Source organism: Marmota monax, unplaced genomic scaffold (genome assembly GCF_021218885.2).
Source record: "Marmota monax isolate L192 unplaced genomic scaffold, Marmota_monax_Labrador192_F-V1.1 WCK01_AAM20220418_F8-fsc00045, whole genome shotgun sequence".
NCBI classification, from domain to species: Eukaryota; Metazoa; Chordata; class Mammalia; order Rodentia; family Sciuridae; genus Marmota; species Marmota monax.
Genome location: NW_026692132.1, coordinates 10967301 through 10985201, shown reverse-complemented (window position 1 = coordinate 10985201; position 17901 = coordinate 10967301). Strand labels below are relative to the sequence as shown.

Genomic DNA, 17901 nt, shown 5'->3' with positions numbered 1-17901 from the left:
AATCCCCCCAAACCAAAGGCTGAATGTATTCTCTGATATGTGAATGCTAATTTCAAAATGAGGAGTAAAGACTAGGAAAAATAGGGACACTTTGGATTAAAGGAGAGTGAAGGGAAGAGCGGGAACAAAGGTAGAAATGACAGTAGGACGAATCAGACATTATCCTATTACATAAATGATTACATGACCGGTGTGATTCAACATCATGTACATGAGAAGCTATACTCCATTTACGTTTGATGTGTCAAAATGCATTCTACTGTCATATATAAAAAAAGACATTCAAAGATCATTAGAAAAGTATCCATCTCCAATTCAACTATAACATATTTCAACACAGCTCACAAATGTATAGGACACAAACCTGGCAAAAACAAACCAGTAGTCACTGTGAACCAGGAGACATGGGTGTTTCTACAGATGGCTATGAGGCAGGTATGCTGGATAACAGCTTTTTATTCCTTGCTAGCTCCTGTCCCTTGTTTTTGGTAACAGCTTCCAAATGCCCTTCAGGGAACCAAAGTTCCTGCATCCCAGGTTTGGGGAGGACTGTCGATGGGTAGGCATGTATTCAAACTAGGTCATCAGACTCTCAGGAATTTGAAACTTGAGCAAAGTATACCAGCAGGGAAAACAGCTGACACAGTCATTTTGATGGCAATCCCCTAGAGAGATTTTGTTCACCCCTGACCCTGAAGTTCACTAGGTCTGGCTGTCCATTCTTATAGATTTTTTTAAGTGATTCAATATGGGTCCCACAATTCTTGTTTACCCAGGTTAGCTAGTATTGGATTCTGCTGCTTATTACTAAATAATCAATAATATGAAATCTACATTGAGTGATATCTACTTTCCTTTTTTTTTGGTTTGTTTTTCTTTCAAACAGAATGTTCTTTTCAACTCAGGTCATCAAGAAGTTTACATGAAACATTTATTGAAAGGAAAGTTTTAGTGTAAAACTACTAAAGAAAAATCTTCTTTGTTACTCCTCTATGAATTTTTATGTGTGTGTGTGGTGCTGGGGTTTGAACCTATGGCCTTGTACATATGAGCAAGCACTCTACTGAGCTAAATCTCCAGCCCTCCTCTATGAACTTTTGATTCTTGCCTAAACATTTTCTTAAAAGTAACATGAAAACATGATTGCCTGTGTCTATGTACTGCAATGTTTCTACACTGATGCAAAGCCAATCAGACTGTCCTCAGTTCAAAAGTAAACTGTTATACCTATAATCTCAGAGCCACAGACAGAAGGATCTTGAGTTCAAAGCCAGCCTCAGCAACTTAGCAAGGCCCTAAGCATCTCAGTGGGACCCTGTCTCTAAAAAAGGGCAGGGGATGTACTTCAGCAGTTAAACACCCCCAGGTCCAATTGCTGGAACCAAAAAAAGTAAATTGTTGAAAATCATAGCATTCTATCAAACAAATGTTTCACTTCCTGTAAACTATGATAGTGGTAGATTTCAGATGCAGCTGGAGTCATTGAATTTACAGGGACTTAGCATCTATAGCAGTTAGCCAAAAAAGTTCATTTTAAGTCAGAGTAATGTGGATCCTAGAATTAGGAGAATCATCCTACAACAAACCCAGACCCCATATGTAGGGAAGTTAACTTCTTTACAGCAATAGCAATACTAAAGACTATGAAACTAGTTTCATTAATACAATTACCCTGTAGTACATGCAACTATCCTTGATGTATAAGTAACTACAGATTGCAAAATCTCAAGGTTACTTCCTGAAATGGAAATTCTGTGAATAGAGAGCATAAAGTTATGAGAAAACACGGATTAGACAATAACTCTTACAAGAAAGTTTAATACCTACAATAATTAAACTTGATTGCAAAGAAATTTAGAAGGTGAATACTTTCTCTGACATTCGAGGGTTCCATGATGAACTGAATAGTACTTCTAAGCTTACACAGTAATTTTTGCATAATTCAGTATTACTATGTCCCCGTCTGAGAGAAGAAAGCTCAAGGAGGTTACATTAAAAAAAATCATTGAATTAGGAGAAAGATGAGGTTTCCTGCTGACATTTTTTTTCTTAATCTTGTGGTCTCTACATAATAAAATCCTGAGACTGTCTTTGGATTTTATCTTTTTAACATTTGAAGTCATAAACGTTCTAATTTAATGATATGCAATCTATTCAGAGGTAGTAGGGGTAGGAGAGTTGGTTTCTGGAAGGGAGAAGGGGCAAAGATTCCACGGTGATTTTCATTTTTACCACGGTGAATGTTCTCCATTTGGAGGTTCTGTTCTAGTAAGTTCCCATGGGTCTGGCTAAATTAGTAACTTATTTTTGTTTTCTCACTGGATTTTGGAAATATGTACCACATGGTATTGCCTGCTCTTGTTTATGTGTTTCTCAGGACCACAAACAACAGTGTTATCTACAGAAGGACAGGGATTCTACCTTCCAGGAGGGTGAGCAGGGATTCTATCTTTCTCACAGTTGTATTTAATTTAGCAATGTTCCAGGGACTTTGTATAATAAACTTGTATTGTTTATTAAATGTAAAGAAACAGCTTTTCACCTATAAAAAGTGGGTCAATGACATCCACATTTTAAAACTTTTCAAGTTGACATTAAAAAAAAAAAACAACCCTGACCCTTCCCTATACTGAGAAGTTGTGTAATGTTTCTTCTTTAAAAATGTCTGAAGCAGAATAAGTTGATGAGAAATAATTTAAATAGCAGCGAGAGGCATCTATTTAAGAAATGACTTGATTTTTAAGTGTAATAACAGCATTATGTTCCCCTCACCTCCCATCCCTTGGGTGGCATTATGTTTTTAAAGTCCTCACACGTGTATACGTGAAATATAAAAAAATAAACATGTTCATTTATGATAAAAGCCACAGATGTACCTTAAGACAAAGGATGAACCAAATTTACTCTGGAAAAAGACATAAATGATTCCTATTCCATTATATGTAAAGTTGCTGCTATTTACATTTTTTACCTTGTGATATAAAAAGAGTTAACAGAGATAAAATACTTTTTAGAATGAAGTTCAGCTTTAATGTCTCAAAATTTTCACAAATAATCCAAGAACAAATGTTAAGAATACATATATTAAGTTGACAAATATAATAAAGTTCTTATGAATGAACCTCTCAACTGTTCTGTGTGGTTTTTCATGTAAGGAAGTTTTTTGGTTCTGAAGCTTCTCAAGGAAACTACATTTTTGGAGAATTAGTCCTTATTCTCCCTTGAGAACTAATGGGCTTTTTAGAAATATAAATATACTACTAATATAACTACTGTTATTCTGTTGCCATCCCTCTGTAGTGGGAGAGGGGACACTTCTCTGGATTACTGTGATGTTTTGGGGGAGGGGGAGCTTTCATGAAGTAGCCAATATCATGTGATGTGTTTTCAAAAGCCTTTGAGAAATAAGAACAAGCCAGTAACTTTACCAGATCCACCCAAGTTTACTAGAATGACATCCAGATATAGGCAACTATATTTTTTGCATACCCTTATCTTAAAAGTTCTAAGCTCCCCACAAAAAGACACTCCCCAGCCCCCACTTAGCAGTCATGTATTCCACACACCCACACAAAGGCCATTAGGAAGAGGCAGCCCTGTAGTTACACTCCAGAGCCACTGACTCAACTTCAGCTACACACTGGAATTTTAAAATGTTACCCTGAGCATGTTTATATACGATCTCATCCTCCGCAAGATTTAACTGGGGTCCAGACCAATATTTTTAAAATTCCAGGTAATTCCACTGTGCTGCAAAATTTGAGGAACATTGCTGTGATTAAACTGCAATGTCCAGTTGTGAATTTTATAATGTTAACAATCAAAATGTGATAAATAATAGAATCTTTCAAGATTCAAGGAGCCATTTATCCTGCATGAAACCTCTTTAATAACTGGGTCAGGCAAGGAAGTTAAACCTTCCTAATTTTAGTGCTGTCATCACCCCACCCTATATTCATCTTTCTCAAAGATAAGGAAGTTGGATTCTCTCCACTCTCTAACCTTCAATTCTTTCTCCTTACTCCCTATCTCTAGTCCCAAAACTTACCCACTTCATTTTTTTTTTTTCCTTTTTAGTACTGGGGATTGAACCCAGGAGTACTTTACTACTGAGCTATATCCTCAACCCTTTTTATTTGAGACAGAGTCTAGCTAAGCTACCCAGGTGAGCTTCCAACTTGTGATCTTCTTGCCTCAGCTTCCCCAGGCTGCTGGGATCACTGGCATGTGCCACCAGGCCCAGCAACTTTCCCATTTCAAATGCAGCTCTCCCTACAGGGTCCCTCTGGTTTGTCTTTTTTTTTCTTTTTCTTTTTTTTTTTTTTTTTTTTTTTGAGAGAGAGAAGAGAGGAGAAAGAGGGAGAAGGAGAGAGAGAGAGAATTTTTTAATATTTATTTCCAGTTTTTGGTGGACACAACATCTTTATTTCATTTGTATGTGGTGCTGAGGATCGAACCCAGCGCCCCAGGCGCGCATGCCAGGCGAGCATGTTACCGCTTGAGCCACATCCCCAGCCCCTTGTCTTCTCTTTTTAAAAATTTCCTCTCTGAAATGATCTCCCAGATATAGGGCAGTTAGGTACATTTGAGCTTGAACTCAAAATACAGCCAGCCAGCCCCTGCTCAGTTGCTATACCCAATCCATCAAAATCTCTCTTCATCTCCCCAACCATCCTGGCCCATCAGCCACCTGGACTCACTTAACAGGTTCCTAATTCCAATCTTTGCTTTTTGTAACATCCATCAAATCATGTGATTACAGTCTTGCAGTGGTTTCTCCCTGCATTATAATCAACTCCAAACTCCCTCAGCGATTTCAGCAACTCCCTGTGTCCAGTCAGTAAAGCCTCACACCCACCCTTTCCCTATCACCTTTACTGCCACCTGCAGGTGGGCATGGAGCATTGCTCCTGCCTTGCCAAAAGGCCACACAACCTGACAATCCTAGAGTGCTCCTTGGGAGGAAGGCTAACCATAGTGTGGCCCTATGCAGAGGCAAGGTTCTCTCTGACGTTCTGAATGCTCTGTCCACCCTCTTTTGCCACACCACTCCCACCATCAAGGATTTACTGGAAGGAAAAGAAAGAAAACCAAGTTGCTTAGACACCCAAAATCCAGTGATGGCAAGTCTGCCATTAACACATAAGCAGCCCTATTCTCCCTACGGTAAAGTGAAAGGTCCAAGTGCCGATGATTCATTCCAACCAGGACTCTCCTGACCAATCTCACAGCTAAAGCTGGGACAGCAAGCACAACCGCTGTTTTCCTCCTCCCAAAGCAGTCACCCATCCTCACTGTTCGAACAGAAATGTGTGCCAGGTCCTGTGTGGGATGCTGGGGATGTAGTGGAGAGTGAAATCAGCAAGGCCTTGTGGGGCCAGTTTTCCAGTCAGGAAGGCATTTTGAGAGCATCATGCAAACAGATGTAACCACTAAACAACAGGTTCCTCCTCTGCAGCCTCTAACTCCCAAAACAGTCCCCCAAGGAAATGGAACTTATGCAAAGGTTAAAAGGTTGAATAAGTGTTAGCCAGGGAAAGACAAAGAGGGGGGTGGGGAAAGGTATCAGGAACAGTATATGCAAAAGCCCTGAGGCAGAGAGGACTGAGCCAAAGGAGGGGAGGGGGGAGATTACTGCAGCTGGAGAGCAAGGAGGAACACATTCAGTTATTAGATTGTACAGGTGCTGTTTTAAAGCCAGGACTTTACATACTAATTTATTTATCCCTTGAACTAGCCACACTGTTTCAGCCCCCATGAGATAGCTGTATTATCATCAGCTTTATTTTACAGAGGAAAGTGAGACTCAGATTAAATAACCTACCAACACTGAATTAACAGCAAGACAATTATTTTTCTCTTTGTATTTTCCCTGAAATACAATACAATATACACACCAAGGGTGGGAGCACTAAATTTAATGAATCAAATTCATTGTGGGGTGAAAAATGTAGACAAACCAATTCTGACTGAACTGACAGGTAACAGACTAAAGTATCACTTTTCAACTAGTTGTTTTCATGTTATAAAGATGCAACCACAATGAACTATTTTGTAGAAGAAGGTTCCCGTTTTAAGAAACTGTGTGGTTAAGTTTCATTTGGAAAAAAAAAAAAAAGCTAAACTAAAACTAAAAATACTTAGTGGAGTACTTTCTCCTTTCTTAAAAAACACACCCTGTTCATACTTACAGGGTACAACATGTTTTGATGTGTGTATGCTGTAAAATGGCTAAATCAAACTAACATGTGCACTTTCTCACATAGTTTTTTTTTTTTCTTTTTTTGTGGTGAGCAATCAAAATGTACTCTTAGCAATTTGTTACCAACTACATATGACAATAATCTCTGGTGGGAGCCCTCTGCTACAGTTTACACAACTTTCACAAGAATCATACATTATTTTTACAATCAGAAAAAAATTAATAAAAAGGATCCAGAGAAGCTAAGAAAAAGGCAACCCAATTAAAAAATGGGCAAAGGCTGGGTTCAGCTGCACACACCTGCAATCTCAATTACTCAGGAAGCTGAGGCAGAAGGGTCTCAAGTTCAAAGCCAGCCTGGGCAACTCAGTGAGGCCCTGTCTCCTGGGTTCAGTCCCTCCACACAGATATACAAATTCCATTACATTGAAAAGACCAAAAAGAAAAAACAAAACAAGAACAATAACAACAAAAAAAACAAGGCAGAGGACTTGAATTCTACAAAGAAGACATTCTACAAGGAAGATGCACAAATGATCAATAAGCATATGAAAAAATGCTCAGTATCATTAATTATTAAAGAAATGCAAATCAAAACAACCAAATATACCCATTACAATGACCAGTAAGTTTTGAAGTGAAAAAATCAGAACTGCTGATGGCAATGTAAGATGGTATAGATGCTTTGGAAGACAGTCTGGTAGTTCGCTAAATAGACATACCATATGATGCAGTAATTCCACTCCTAGGTACATACTGAAGAAAAATTAAATACATGTCCACACAGGAATCTATACATAAATGTTTATAGCAGCATTGTGCCTATTTCACCAAAAGGTGAAAACCTAGATGTCCACTGACAGATGGATAAACAAAATGTAGTTTATTCATTCAATGAAATATTATTTGGCCTTAAAAGGGAATTAATGATAAGTGCTATGACTTGCATGAACACTGTAAACATTATGTGAAAGAGCCAGTCACAAAGCTACTATGTGACGCCTACTCAAAGTTCATAAGAGGGATTATGGAAAAACAAAGTAGACTAGTTGTTGCTTAGGGTTTAGGATTGGAAGGTAGGGGTGACAACTAAAGGGTACAGGGTTTCTTTTGTCCCAGAATTGAGTATGGTGATGGTTACATATATCTATGAATATAGTAAAAGACACTGAATTATCTGAAATGAATTATATGGTTTATTAGTTAAATTTCCATTGCCATCTCAGAATATGAGACTCTGGGTACTTTATAAGGAAAAGAATTTTATTTGGCTCACAGTTTTGGAGGTCCAAGAATATGGTGCCAGCATCTGCTCAGCTCTGAGGAGATAGGTCCCTCTGGCTAAGCCACCACGCGGTGGAGGAACGAAGAGGACCTACAGCATACAGAAGGGGCTATGCTCACAGGGAGGCATCACTTTATAACAAACAACTCCCACAAAATAGGCGTAATCCCTTCAAGAGGTGGTAGATTATCACCTTCCCAGGCCTGACCTTTTGCTGCTTTCATTTCTCAACACTACTGAGCTGGACATCAAGCTTCCAACACATGAGTCTTTGGGGGAAATACTTAAACCATAGCAAAGCACAGAATATGGTATGTAAACTGCATCTCAATAAAACTGCTTTAAAAAAAAGAGAAACGACCAGGTGCTGTGGCACATTCCTGTAATCCCAGTGACTCCAGAGGCTGAGGAAGCATGATCATGAGACCAGCCTCAGCAACTTGGTAAGACTCCACTCAAAGTAAAAAGGATTAAACTTATAGCTCAATGGTAAAACACTGGGTTCAATCCTCAAAAAGAAAAAAATAAGAAAGTCCCCTTAACAACAACAAACAACTCCCCCAAACCAATATGAAAATATTCTCAAACTGACTCAGAATTGAAGTAATTAACTCGAAAACAAGACAACTGGCTATATGGTGGCATATGCCTGTAGTGTCAGTGACTCAGGAGGCTGAGGCAGAAGGATCCCAAGTTCAAAGCCAGTCTCCACAAATCAGCAAGGCCCTAAGCAACTTAGTGACACCCTGTCTCAAAATAAAGAATAAAAAGGGCTGGGATGCTGCTTAGCGATAATGCACCCTTGGGTTCAAGCCCAGTCTGTCTGTCTCTGTCTCTCTCTCTCTCTCTCTCTCACACACACACACACACACACACACACACACACACACAGAATACTGATGCTATAGTCTGGATTTTAAATGTCTCCAAAGGGGACATTTAGAGTCTGGTCCCCAGGGTGGTGCTAATGGGAGGTGGCAGAACCTAATGTAAGTAGCTTATAGTCATTGGGGGTATGCCACTGAAGGGGGACCATGGATCTTAGTTCTTTCCTCTACTACCCCCCCCCCCCCCCCCCGCGCCCATGAGGTGAGCAGTTTTGCTTTACCATTTACTTCCATCATGACATGCTGCCTTGCCACAGGCACAAAGCAATGAGACCAACCAATCATGCACTGGAACCTCCACAATTGAGTTGAAATAACTGTTTTTTTCTTTATAAATTGATTGTTACAGGTTATTTCACTATAGTGACAAAAAAGCAGACTAACAGAATAGGTATCATGTACTTTAAATTTTCCAAGTACTGTTTGAACTTTTTATTATGTACATGCATTACTTGCATTTTATACTAAATTTTAAACAAAATTACATGTTAAGGAAAAAATTACAGATGAGCAAAAAGATGAAGAATCAAGCTGCTAATGTCTAGTATTACTGCTTAATCAGTACCTCAGGCAAAGTCTCTTCCTTTATGTATCTTAGAAAAATTATTCCCAAGAAGTCTTTATGTACTGCTCAACCTAAGTCATCAATTTCAGTCTGAAAGAAATAGTCACGAGTCAAGAGGAAGACATCAAGGCCAGACAGTGAACTCTGAGGAAGGTTTGTACAGATCTTTATAGAAATGTTATGGTGTCATATATAAATAGCACGAGGCTGGGGCTAGGAGGAATCAGTGCTGTGACCTACTGCTTCCTTGTCCACCCAAAGTGAAGAGGTCTCCAGCCGACCTATTATATTCCTGCATTATCATAAATTCTGCCTGTAGACCATGTGGTCCCCATCTGGTTTTCTTCTGGGAACTGTCTTCTAACTTGCTCTTTCGTGTTACTATTGTATTTCTGAGATGGAGTTGAGTCTTACTCCACCAACTTTCCACTAGGCAGTTTGTTACTATAATGTACATCTTTATCAGTCCACACCTAATATCTCTGACAGTTTATTTTAGGTTGTTGTGTTTTGTTTGTTATAGATACCGTACCTTTATTTTACTTCTTTATTTATATGTGGTGCTGAAGATCAAACCCAGTGCCTCACACATACTAGGCAAGCCTTCTATCACTGAGCTACAACCCCAGCCCCAGGTTGTTTTTATTAACTTTAAATTTTTTAGTTATTTGTTGAACAAAAACAAAATAATATTTATAAGCAATGTGCAAAGCATAAAATACCAATTTTATTTGCTAAATTTTATGATTACTCACTTCTGTGTTCTAAGAAATCTTTGTCTATTTCAAATCTTAGAGAGGTCATTTTATGTTGTCCCCCCCCTCCGAAACTTTTTAGTTCTAGCACTATGTTTAGGTTTATGATTTATCTTTAATTTTGGTATTGATGGATCAATTTAAGAACTGACACCTTAATGATATCAAGTTGCTTAATCCATGAATATGGTATATCTTTCTATTTATTTAGGTCTTTCAGACTTCTTTCAGCAGTGTTTCATTTTTAGTAAAGCAGTTTTGCATCTTGCTAATTAGATTAATTTTAGGTGACTGTTTTTATTAATTTTACTGCAAATGGTAATTTAAAAAGCTTTCGTTTTTCTAATAATTTTGCTAATATGAAGAATAATAGATTTCTGTATAATGACACTGTATCCTGCAAAATTGTTAAGTTCAATTCTTCCAGTATATTTTTTGGATATTTTATGGAATACTATATACTATACATACACACATCATTTGTGAATAATGACAGCTTTACTTCACGACTTCCAATATTTATGAGTTTTATTTTTGTTTTGCTATTATACTAAAACTTCTAATACAAAGTTCAAGTTATCAATTAAAGTTGTTATTAATTTTATTTAAAAAAAGAAAAGAAAAGCAGTATTCAGTTTCAGTGGAGTTCATTTTCCTTTTCAAACTAGAATTCAGACTCCACCACCTCTTCACTTTGGGTGTTCTAGACCCCCTGCAGGCATTACTGAAAGACAACAGGAAAAAAGACTAGATATTAATCAGGTAGTTGACTTCTCTGCCCTAAGTTTATTTTTTTGGTCCTATGTTTTATCTTGTACATCACCTTCTGCTTGTCCAGCTTTTTTGGAGAGGAGAAAACATTAAAATGCTCCAAACTTTCAATTTTTCTTAGTTTTGTTGCCGTTTTTCACTGACTTTCTGGGACTTCTGCATACTTTCTCAGTGTGTGTGTGCATTCCTTATTCTCTCCTAATTCCCATTTATCATGACCTCTCCCTGTTCCTACTATTTCAAGTATACAATCATGATTTTCTGGGTTTTATTAAAATTCATACAAAAGTCTAGTCACTCACTACCATCTCTGTGACCCTTGAAATAACTACATATTTAAAATGTAAAGTTTCCTTTTATAATTTATACCACAATAAAATACAACAGCAATTCGTGATCTGAACTGGAAGCATTTCAGAGGGGATTCAGGCTTATTATTACATTTTAAGAACAGAGGAATGTTTCTGGAAAGAAAATACCAGGATAGTTACAACTTATTATTTTACCTTCTGTCTTGAGGGTACAGAACATGAGAGTGCATTGTGGTTAAGAATCATTAGAGAACTTTGATGCATAAAAAGCTAATGCCTACATGAAGGAGGGGAGGGGACAGAAAAAAGTTGCCAGAATTCACATTTCTGGCCTTTTACATTCTCAATATCTAAAACTTAATTCTTTTTCTTAAATATTATATTTTGTTTCTAATTTTCTGTAAGCAATAACATAACTGCAACTGCCATTCACCTCCGTGTGCCAGCCACAGTACCCTGATTGTGTTCCTCGTATACAAGAGGCTTACTCCTTCTTCAGAGTGTCTGCACCAGGGCATCTGTACAGTTACTCCTTTTACCTAGAATGTTCTTCCCTCCAGTACATGCAGGACAGGCTCTCTTCTGCCTATCAGGTCTTACTTAATGACCCCACCACAGAGAAGTCTTTTCTGACCAATTGATGCGACGCTGACCTTCTCCGGTCATTCTCTACTTACTTGTGTATGTATTCTATGTAAGTGTGTATTCTTTCCACTTCAGACTTCCAGTGTTTAATTGGTACATAGAATTATCTGAGTAAGCTATGCCCAAATATCCATTACCCTCTTCTGCAGAACTCTAGGCCTAAGCCAGGTCCACCTGCTCAAAACTGCTGTGTCCCTCCCTGCCATGTCTGGATAAAACTGACCCTACTAAGGTAGCCTAAATGATAGGGACAGGGATGGGTAACTGAGCCAAAGGCAATAATGCATGACTAGAACATGCTTGATTAGGAAATCAACTGCTTTGGAACTACTGATTTTCTACTGTAAACTTACTCCTCCTCCCGTTTTCCCAGTTGTTACATCACCAGCTGCTCAACCCCTAAATCAAGGTCATCCTTCATTCCTTCCTCTTCTTTGCCCCACTAACAAGTGATCAGCCCCTGAATACTTATCTACATTACTACTGTCATCTCTTGCTTGGACTGCTGCATATGCCTCTTGTTTTTGCCTCCTTTCTGTTGTCACTCTTGCAAATTAGAATGACTTGTTTCATTAGCAAGACCTGAAGATTTACATATTCATGTTTCATATCTGCAGGCAGAATATAAAATATTCACTTCTAAAAACGTGCTTCAAAATTCATAGTATGAAATTCCAACAAGCTTGTTTTAGAATTTATTCACACCTTCGCTAGGCTGAGAAAGACTATTAACCCAGAAAACTATCATTTATTAATGCATACATTGGGCAGCCCTTCAGGTAGACTATATGGATTCATGGATGAATAACATGGTTAAGACAGGCCAGTGTACCAGCTTACATGTACACCTCTGGCTGTTATTACTTTTGCACCTTAGAATAAGATCCATTTCTTGAATCTTTTAAAACTCACCTGCTAGGGAGTTAGCACTGGAGTTCTGCAGAAGCACACTGGGAGACTCTACAAAAATAGAGAGAGATCCTGTTATGAAAGAACATTTAATATTTAACTAAGAACACTGGCAATGTGTTCTTTTTCTGCCCCTGGGATGTGATGGTGGTGATATGGGGGAGGGTAGAATATTCCACAGGAAGTTCTACTTTTGCCGCTGTTGCTATGAAACATACCTTGAAGCCACCAGTAATTCTGAGATTGTATTATTGGAGCTTTCAAGACAGAAAACATCTAGCTTATGTAACACTTAAACAGTATTTACTATGTACAGCCAATTGGCTTTGCTACAGTTCATTCATCCACATGAAGGCAGAAAGGTGGTGACAAATGAACCAATATCTGCTACTGACAACTCTGCTCTTCTGAGTGGAGTGGACCATCTCAGGATGGCCCCTTTCTATTCATGGGTGCCTCAAGGTCTTGCATTATCCACATCCTAACTTCACATAATGGAGATGAAGTGGGTAGCATTTTTGCTTCTTACTGAAAGTCTCAGTACGATTCTTTCAATTTTTTAGCCAGTACCTTAAAATTTGAAAAAAAATTTAAGAATTCTATGCCCCAGTTATATGACTTTTCAGACTGGCTTGTCCACCATGAGTATTGTATAATGGAAGATTAAATACATGTACCACAGGGGAAGAGAGCAAGTGCATTATTGTGTAGTCTTCACAAAGATGAACACTCCCACTAAAACAAAACCAAAAATCCCTCAATGTACAAAGAGAAGTAAGCAACAAGAACTTGGAAATCTTTATAACTTGTGCAAACATCTTTCTCATGCAAATGTCTTCCTCGTGATGAGACTATAATCCATTTATCACAAAAGGATACAGTGTAATATTAGACTCAAAAAAGGTCAAGATCAATGGACTATACCAATGTATTCAGCAGCAAAGTATCAAATAATTGTTAACATCACAAAGTACTTACCTCACACCAGGTTTTGGGTGGATCATGCTACCTGCATTAACCCTCCCCAAAATTCTAAACAGGAATACTGTTTTGCAGTGACAGATACTGAGGCCCAGAGAAGGCCATCCACTTAGATAAGGGGCAGAGTCTGAACCAGGCTGATTTGATTCCAAAGCCAGAACATGAGTGCCAAATAGAACTGCTGATTTTCTACTGTAAACTTACTCCTCCTCCTGTCTTCCCAGTTGTTGCATCACCAGCTGCTCAACCCCTAAATCAAGGTCATCCTTCATTCCTTCCTCTTCTTTGTCCCACTAACAAGTGATCAACCCCTGAATATTTATCTACGTTACCACTGTCATCTTTTGCTTGGACTGCTGCATATGCCTCCTGTTTTCTCCTCCTTTCTGTCATCACTCTTGCAATATGATTTGTTGATGACTTATTTGAACCCATGGCCATTTCCAAGCCACCTCAATCCTTAGACTTTTCAGTTTTAAGAGTTAGTAAAGTCCCTTCTTTCCCCTAATGTTGTTAAAAATGGGTTTCTGTTACTTGTCATCAAGAAAATAACTAAGAACTTCTGGCCTATTCTGTTAATGCCCTTCAGTGGGTTACCACAATCTATCCATCCTGTTTGCTGATATGCTAACTTGTTCTTCCCTCTATCCAACTCAGGATATTTATAAAACCATGCAGCAGACTGAATATTTTAAAAGTAGAATTTTAACATTTTTATCTTTTCCCAGAACATTCTAGAAATGGCAGTATTGTGGAATACAAACATTACCTACTTTAACAGCCAAAGTCATCCAATGTGACTTAATGGTGAAATGGCTGAAAGTTTGGATTTTGATCTGAAGTAAAAAATGCATTAATTGTTGACTCACTTCTAAACCTCAGTTTACTCACTTGTAAGATGGGATAACACTATGATACTGTGAAAATCCAATAGGATGATTTATGGCCCTCAATTAGCATAGTGTATGGTATATAGAAAAAGTCCAGCAAATATTGTCTATGTACATTTTAGTATGATTGTTAAAAATCGTTATACCTTGTAATGACACTTTATACTGATTACACACGGTATATGAAGACTAGAAGGGTTGATTGATTTTTTGAGAATTCTATTGACCCTTCAGTCTAGTTTCACAGTAACATTCTAGTTTGCAGAAATGAATTCCAGCTCATGGTGGTAATAACTAGTTCATGAAATCAGTGTTCTACTATAGTAGAACATTCCAAAATTTCCAAATAGCACTAACACCTAGTAACACATTAACAAAACTAAACCGTGTTAAAATAGGGGGGAAAAAACCTGTTTTATGAGGGCAAAAGAAAGAAAAACAAGGACACTCCTAATTAATCAATTCATTAGAGAAACAGTAAAAACATTTACTTTCACACACACAAACCAACAAATTCTAAAAAATGAAATCCATCTCCTATATTTGTATAAAATTAGCACCATGATAAACCACAAACATGATCTTACTGATTTCTTTTCTTAAAAGATTTCAAAATTAGGTCTGCAAACTCAATTTGTCATAGGTACAACTAAGCAAACAAACAAATTCAGCAAAACAAAAGTTATTTAATTCACCCAGACTATTCCAGCAAAACCAGGTGTTGTGCCATAACCAGTTGTTTATGCAAAATGACTTCCTTATCTCTTGCTTGATAAAACTAATCTAAGGTTAACTATATAGCGGCTGAACAGACTTTAAAACCATGAAATTTGGTTACTTAAGGCAATTTATCCTAGTTTATTTGATCAATACTCGGTGACTCAACTTCTATAACAGTTGACAAAGGAAAACAGAATTTACACAGCAAATCCCAGCTTCCTGGCCTTATCCAAAAAGTTCTTTTCAAAGACTCCAAAGGGCCAACGTCCTTAAAGGAAACAAAATCCCTTCCACAAAAAAGAAATGTCAACGTTATTTTGTTATGTCCTTACTGACGACCTCGAGGGCTCCTTACGACCCTGCAGCTGTGATCTTAAACGCTGCGCAGCTGACGCGCGAGTTTATGGCATACACTACAAGCCTCACCTGCGCCGGGGGGAAATAGGTATGCTTTTCAAAAACTCCCAACTAGCTACATTAGCCCTGAAGTCTAACTTTTAAATGTCTGGACCTTGAGACTGCAATCCATTTGGATATACTACACAAGAGGAGGATGAAACTCCCGGGAAGGCACTGGAAAGGTTCCCCAAGTAGCTGGTAGACATGTTTCTGCAGGAATCGGTAGACATATTTTTCAACCCACCTAATCTTGCTTACAAACAGAAGCCTCCAATTCTAACCCACATTAACTTCGGGGAAAGGCTATAAACACGAAATGGAGCCCTCCGTTTAAGGCCCGTCCTGGGGATAACTCAACAGGTTATAAGCACCCCTCCCGGGCCTGCCACTGCCGCTTCCCAAACAGGAGAAAGGCCGGACAAAGTTCTGAGCAGGCGGCTCGAGGGCAAGCGGAAGACCTGCCCAAACCTCAGTTTCCCCCAACCCGTCCGGTCTCCTCCAGGTCGGCCCCGAGCCTTCGACACGTAGAACTTTGCACAAGCGAGCCCAACTTGGAAACCCACAGCCAGCTACGCGTTTCCTCCCGGGACCGGGTGACTTACCCGCCGGAGCTGAGCTGTCCGCGGCGGCCCCCGGCAGCGCCAGCACCTGCAGCACCCCCAGGAGCAGCGCGGCCCGAACACCTCGCGCGCCGAGTCCCATTGTTCCAAAGCAGGATGCGGCGGCCTCGTGGGTCCCAAACGTGCCGGGAGCCGAGGTAGCGGAGAAAGCGTTTCTTCTGCGCACCCGAGCCCGCCCCGCGTCCCCTTCCGCCGCGCACAACTCCACTGCCGCCTCCTGTACCCCGAATGACCAAATAGGGCGCCGGAGCCGGGCCTGAGGGGGCGTCGCGCGCTGCGCGGGGCGGGGCCCTGGGCGTGGCGAGTCTCCTCCCGCCTCCAGGCCGAAAGCACGAGCTGTAGCTTTGCTCTTCTGCAGGGGCCGCGTGGTTCTGGGTGAACTCCGGCGCCGCTTCCTTTCTAGACGCTGAGCGCCCCGGCTGCGCTCGGCCTGGGAGGAAGGCTTTTGAAGAGTGGTTTTCTGGTGGGGACTCGGGTGCGTGCGGCTCTAATTGACGGGGAAGTTGCAGGCGGGATGATAAAAGTAGGGCTAATGAGAGAAACCTGAGAGGATGGGACTCCCTCAGAAGAGTCCTGGGTGCCAGAGCCCCCTGGGGTGACCCAGCCTAAAGGGGGAAAGCGGATCGACAAATTCGTCGCTTAAGTTCAAACGTAAAATATCTAAGATCGACATGTCCCAGTTGTAGCCCATCTACTGCACCAAAGAAGAATTCGTGCCGAAAGACATTAGTGGAGTGGGTCGTGGGGCTCGTGGAGGAGTTGGTAGCTGTTTACACTGAAGCGCAGCCACCTAGGCCTGGGGCACGTGAGTCTAACCTAGCCCCTTTCCTCTTGGCATCTGCTGTGTGGTTATGATGAAATAGCTTGTTGACGGGTTTTGTTGTTGTTGTTGGTTTCTTTTCTTTTTCTTTTTTTTTTTTTTGCTAAGTCCTTTAAGCCCTTGGAGCTATCATTTGTCTTGACTCAGTGCTTCTGAAGTCTGCATTTTTGATTCTGCTCAGAACTCTGAAGTATCCTGTGGTTGATGTAGGAGAAGGACAAAGACTGAGTCCTGGTTTGGATGGGAACCCTCAAGTGAAGTGGAAGACAGAAGGATCCAGGGCATTTTAAAGCCCTCAGCGTTCTAAGTATTGCAGATATCTGGAACCTGACCCAGATTGTATGACATAAAGACTAAATTGCACTTAAGTTCCCACAACTTGGTTATGGGAGATAGTACTTTCTTTTTGGGGGGGAGGGTACCGAGGATTGAACTCAGGGGCACTCTACCATTAAGCCACATCCCCAGCCCTATTTTGTATTTCAGTTAGAGACAAGGTCTCACTTGACATTCTTAGCGCCTCATTTCTGGTGAGGTTGGCTTTGAACTCCTGATCCTCCTGCCTCAGCCTCAGAGCCACTGGGATTACAGGTGTATGCCACTGTGCCCAGCGAGATAGTACTTTCTGTTCTCCGGCAAATCAGTATAGATGTGAATGATCATAAAGATTACCCAGGGCAATTTATTCTAAATTTACAAAGACTTCCTCTGTAGATTAAACCAGCTAACCTGCAAATACTTCCCAGTATCTTCCATGGCAAAAAGTAAGCACTGCACATTTAGGTGTTGGTTGCTTTATTTCACTGAAAAATCTGGGGGTTCAGTGGATATACAATCTGGGGTAAATAATTGGTGCTTCCAGATATGAACTGGAAAGTGTGATACAGCCTCAATGTTTATATTCCCCACTCCCTAAATTCAAATGTTGAAACTTAACCCTCACGAGGCTGGGGATGTGGCTCAAGTGGTAACCCGCTTGCCTGGCATGCACGGGGCGCTGGGTTCGATCCTCAGCACCACATAAAAATAAAATAAAGACGTTGTGTCCACTGAAAACTGAAAAATAAATATTAAAAAATTCTCTCTCTCTCTTTCTCTCTCTCTCTCTTTAAGAGAAAAAAGGAAAAGAAACCTAACCCTC

General features: G+C 39.9%; 1 protein-coding gene across 1 annotated transcript in view; it reads right to left on the bottom strand.

Moving 5' to 3' along the window:
- Tmem123 (transmembrane protein 123) overlaps nt 1-17901 on the bottom strand; it is a 52042-nt gene that overhangs the window by 21649 nt on the left and 12492 nt on the right. Inside the window, exons 3-5 of the mRNA XM_058586166.1 lie at nt 16484-16545; nt 15923-16427; nt 12334-12381 (exon numbers count right to left, since the gene is read on the bottom strand). Coding sequence (XP_058442149.1) covers nt 12334-12381; nt 15923-16427; nt 16484-16545 — 615 coding nt within the window. The remainder of the gene's footprint in view (nt 1-12333; nt 12382-15922; nt 16428-16483; nt 16546-17901) is intronic.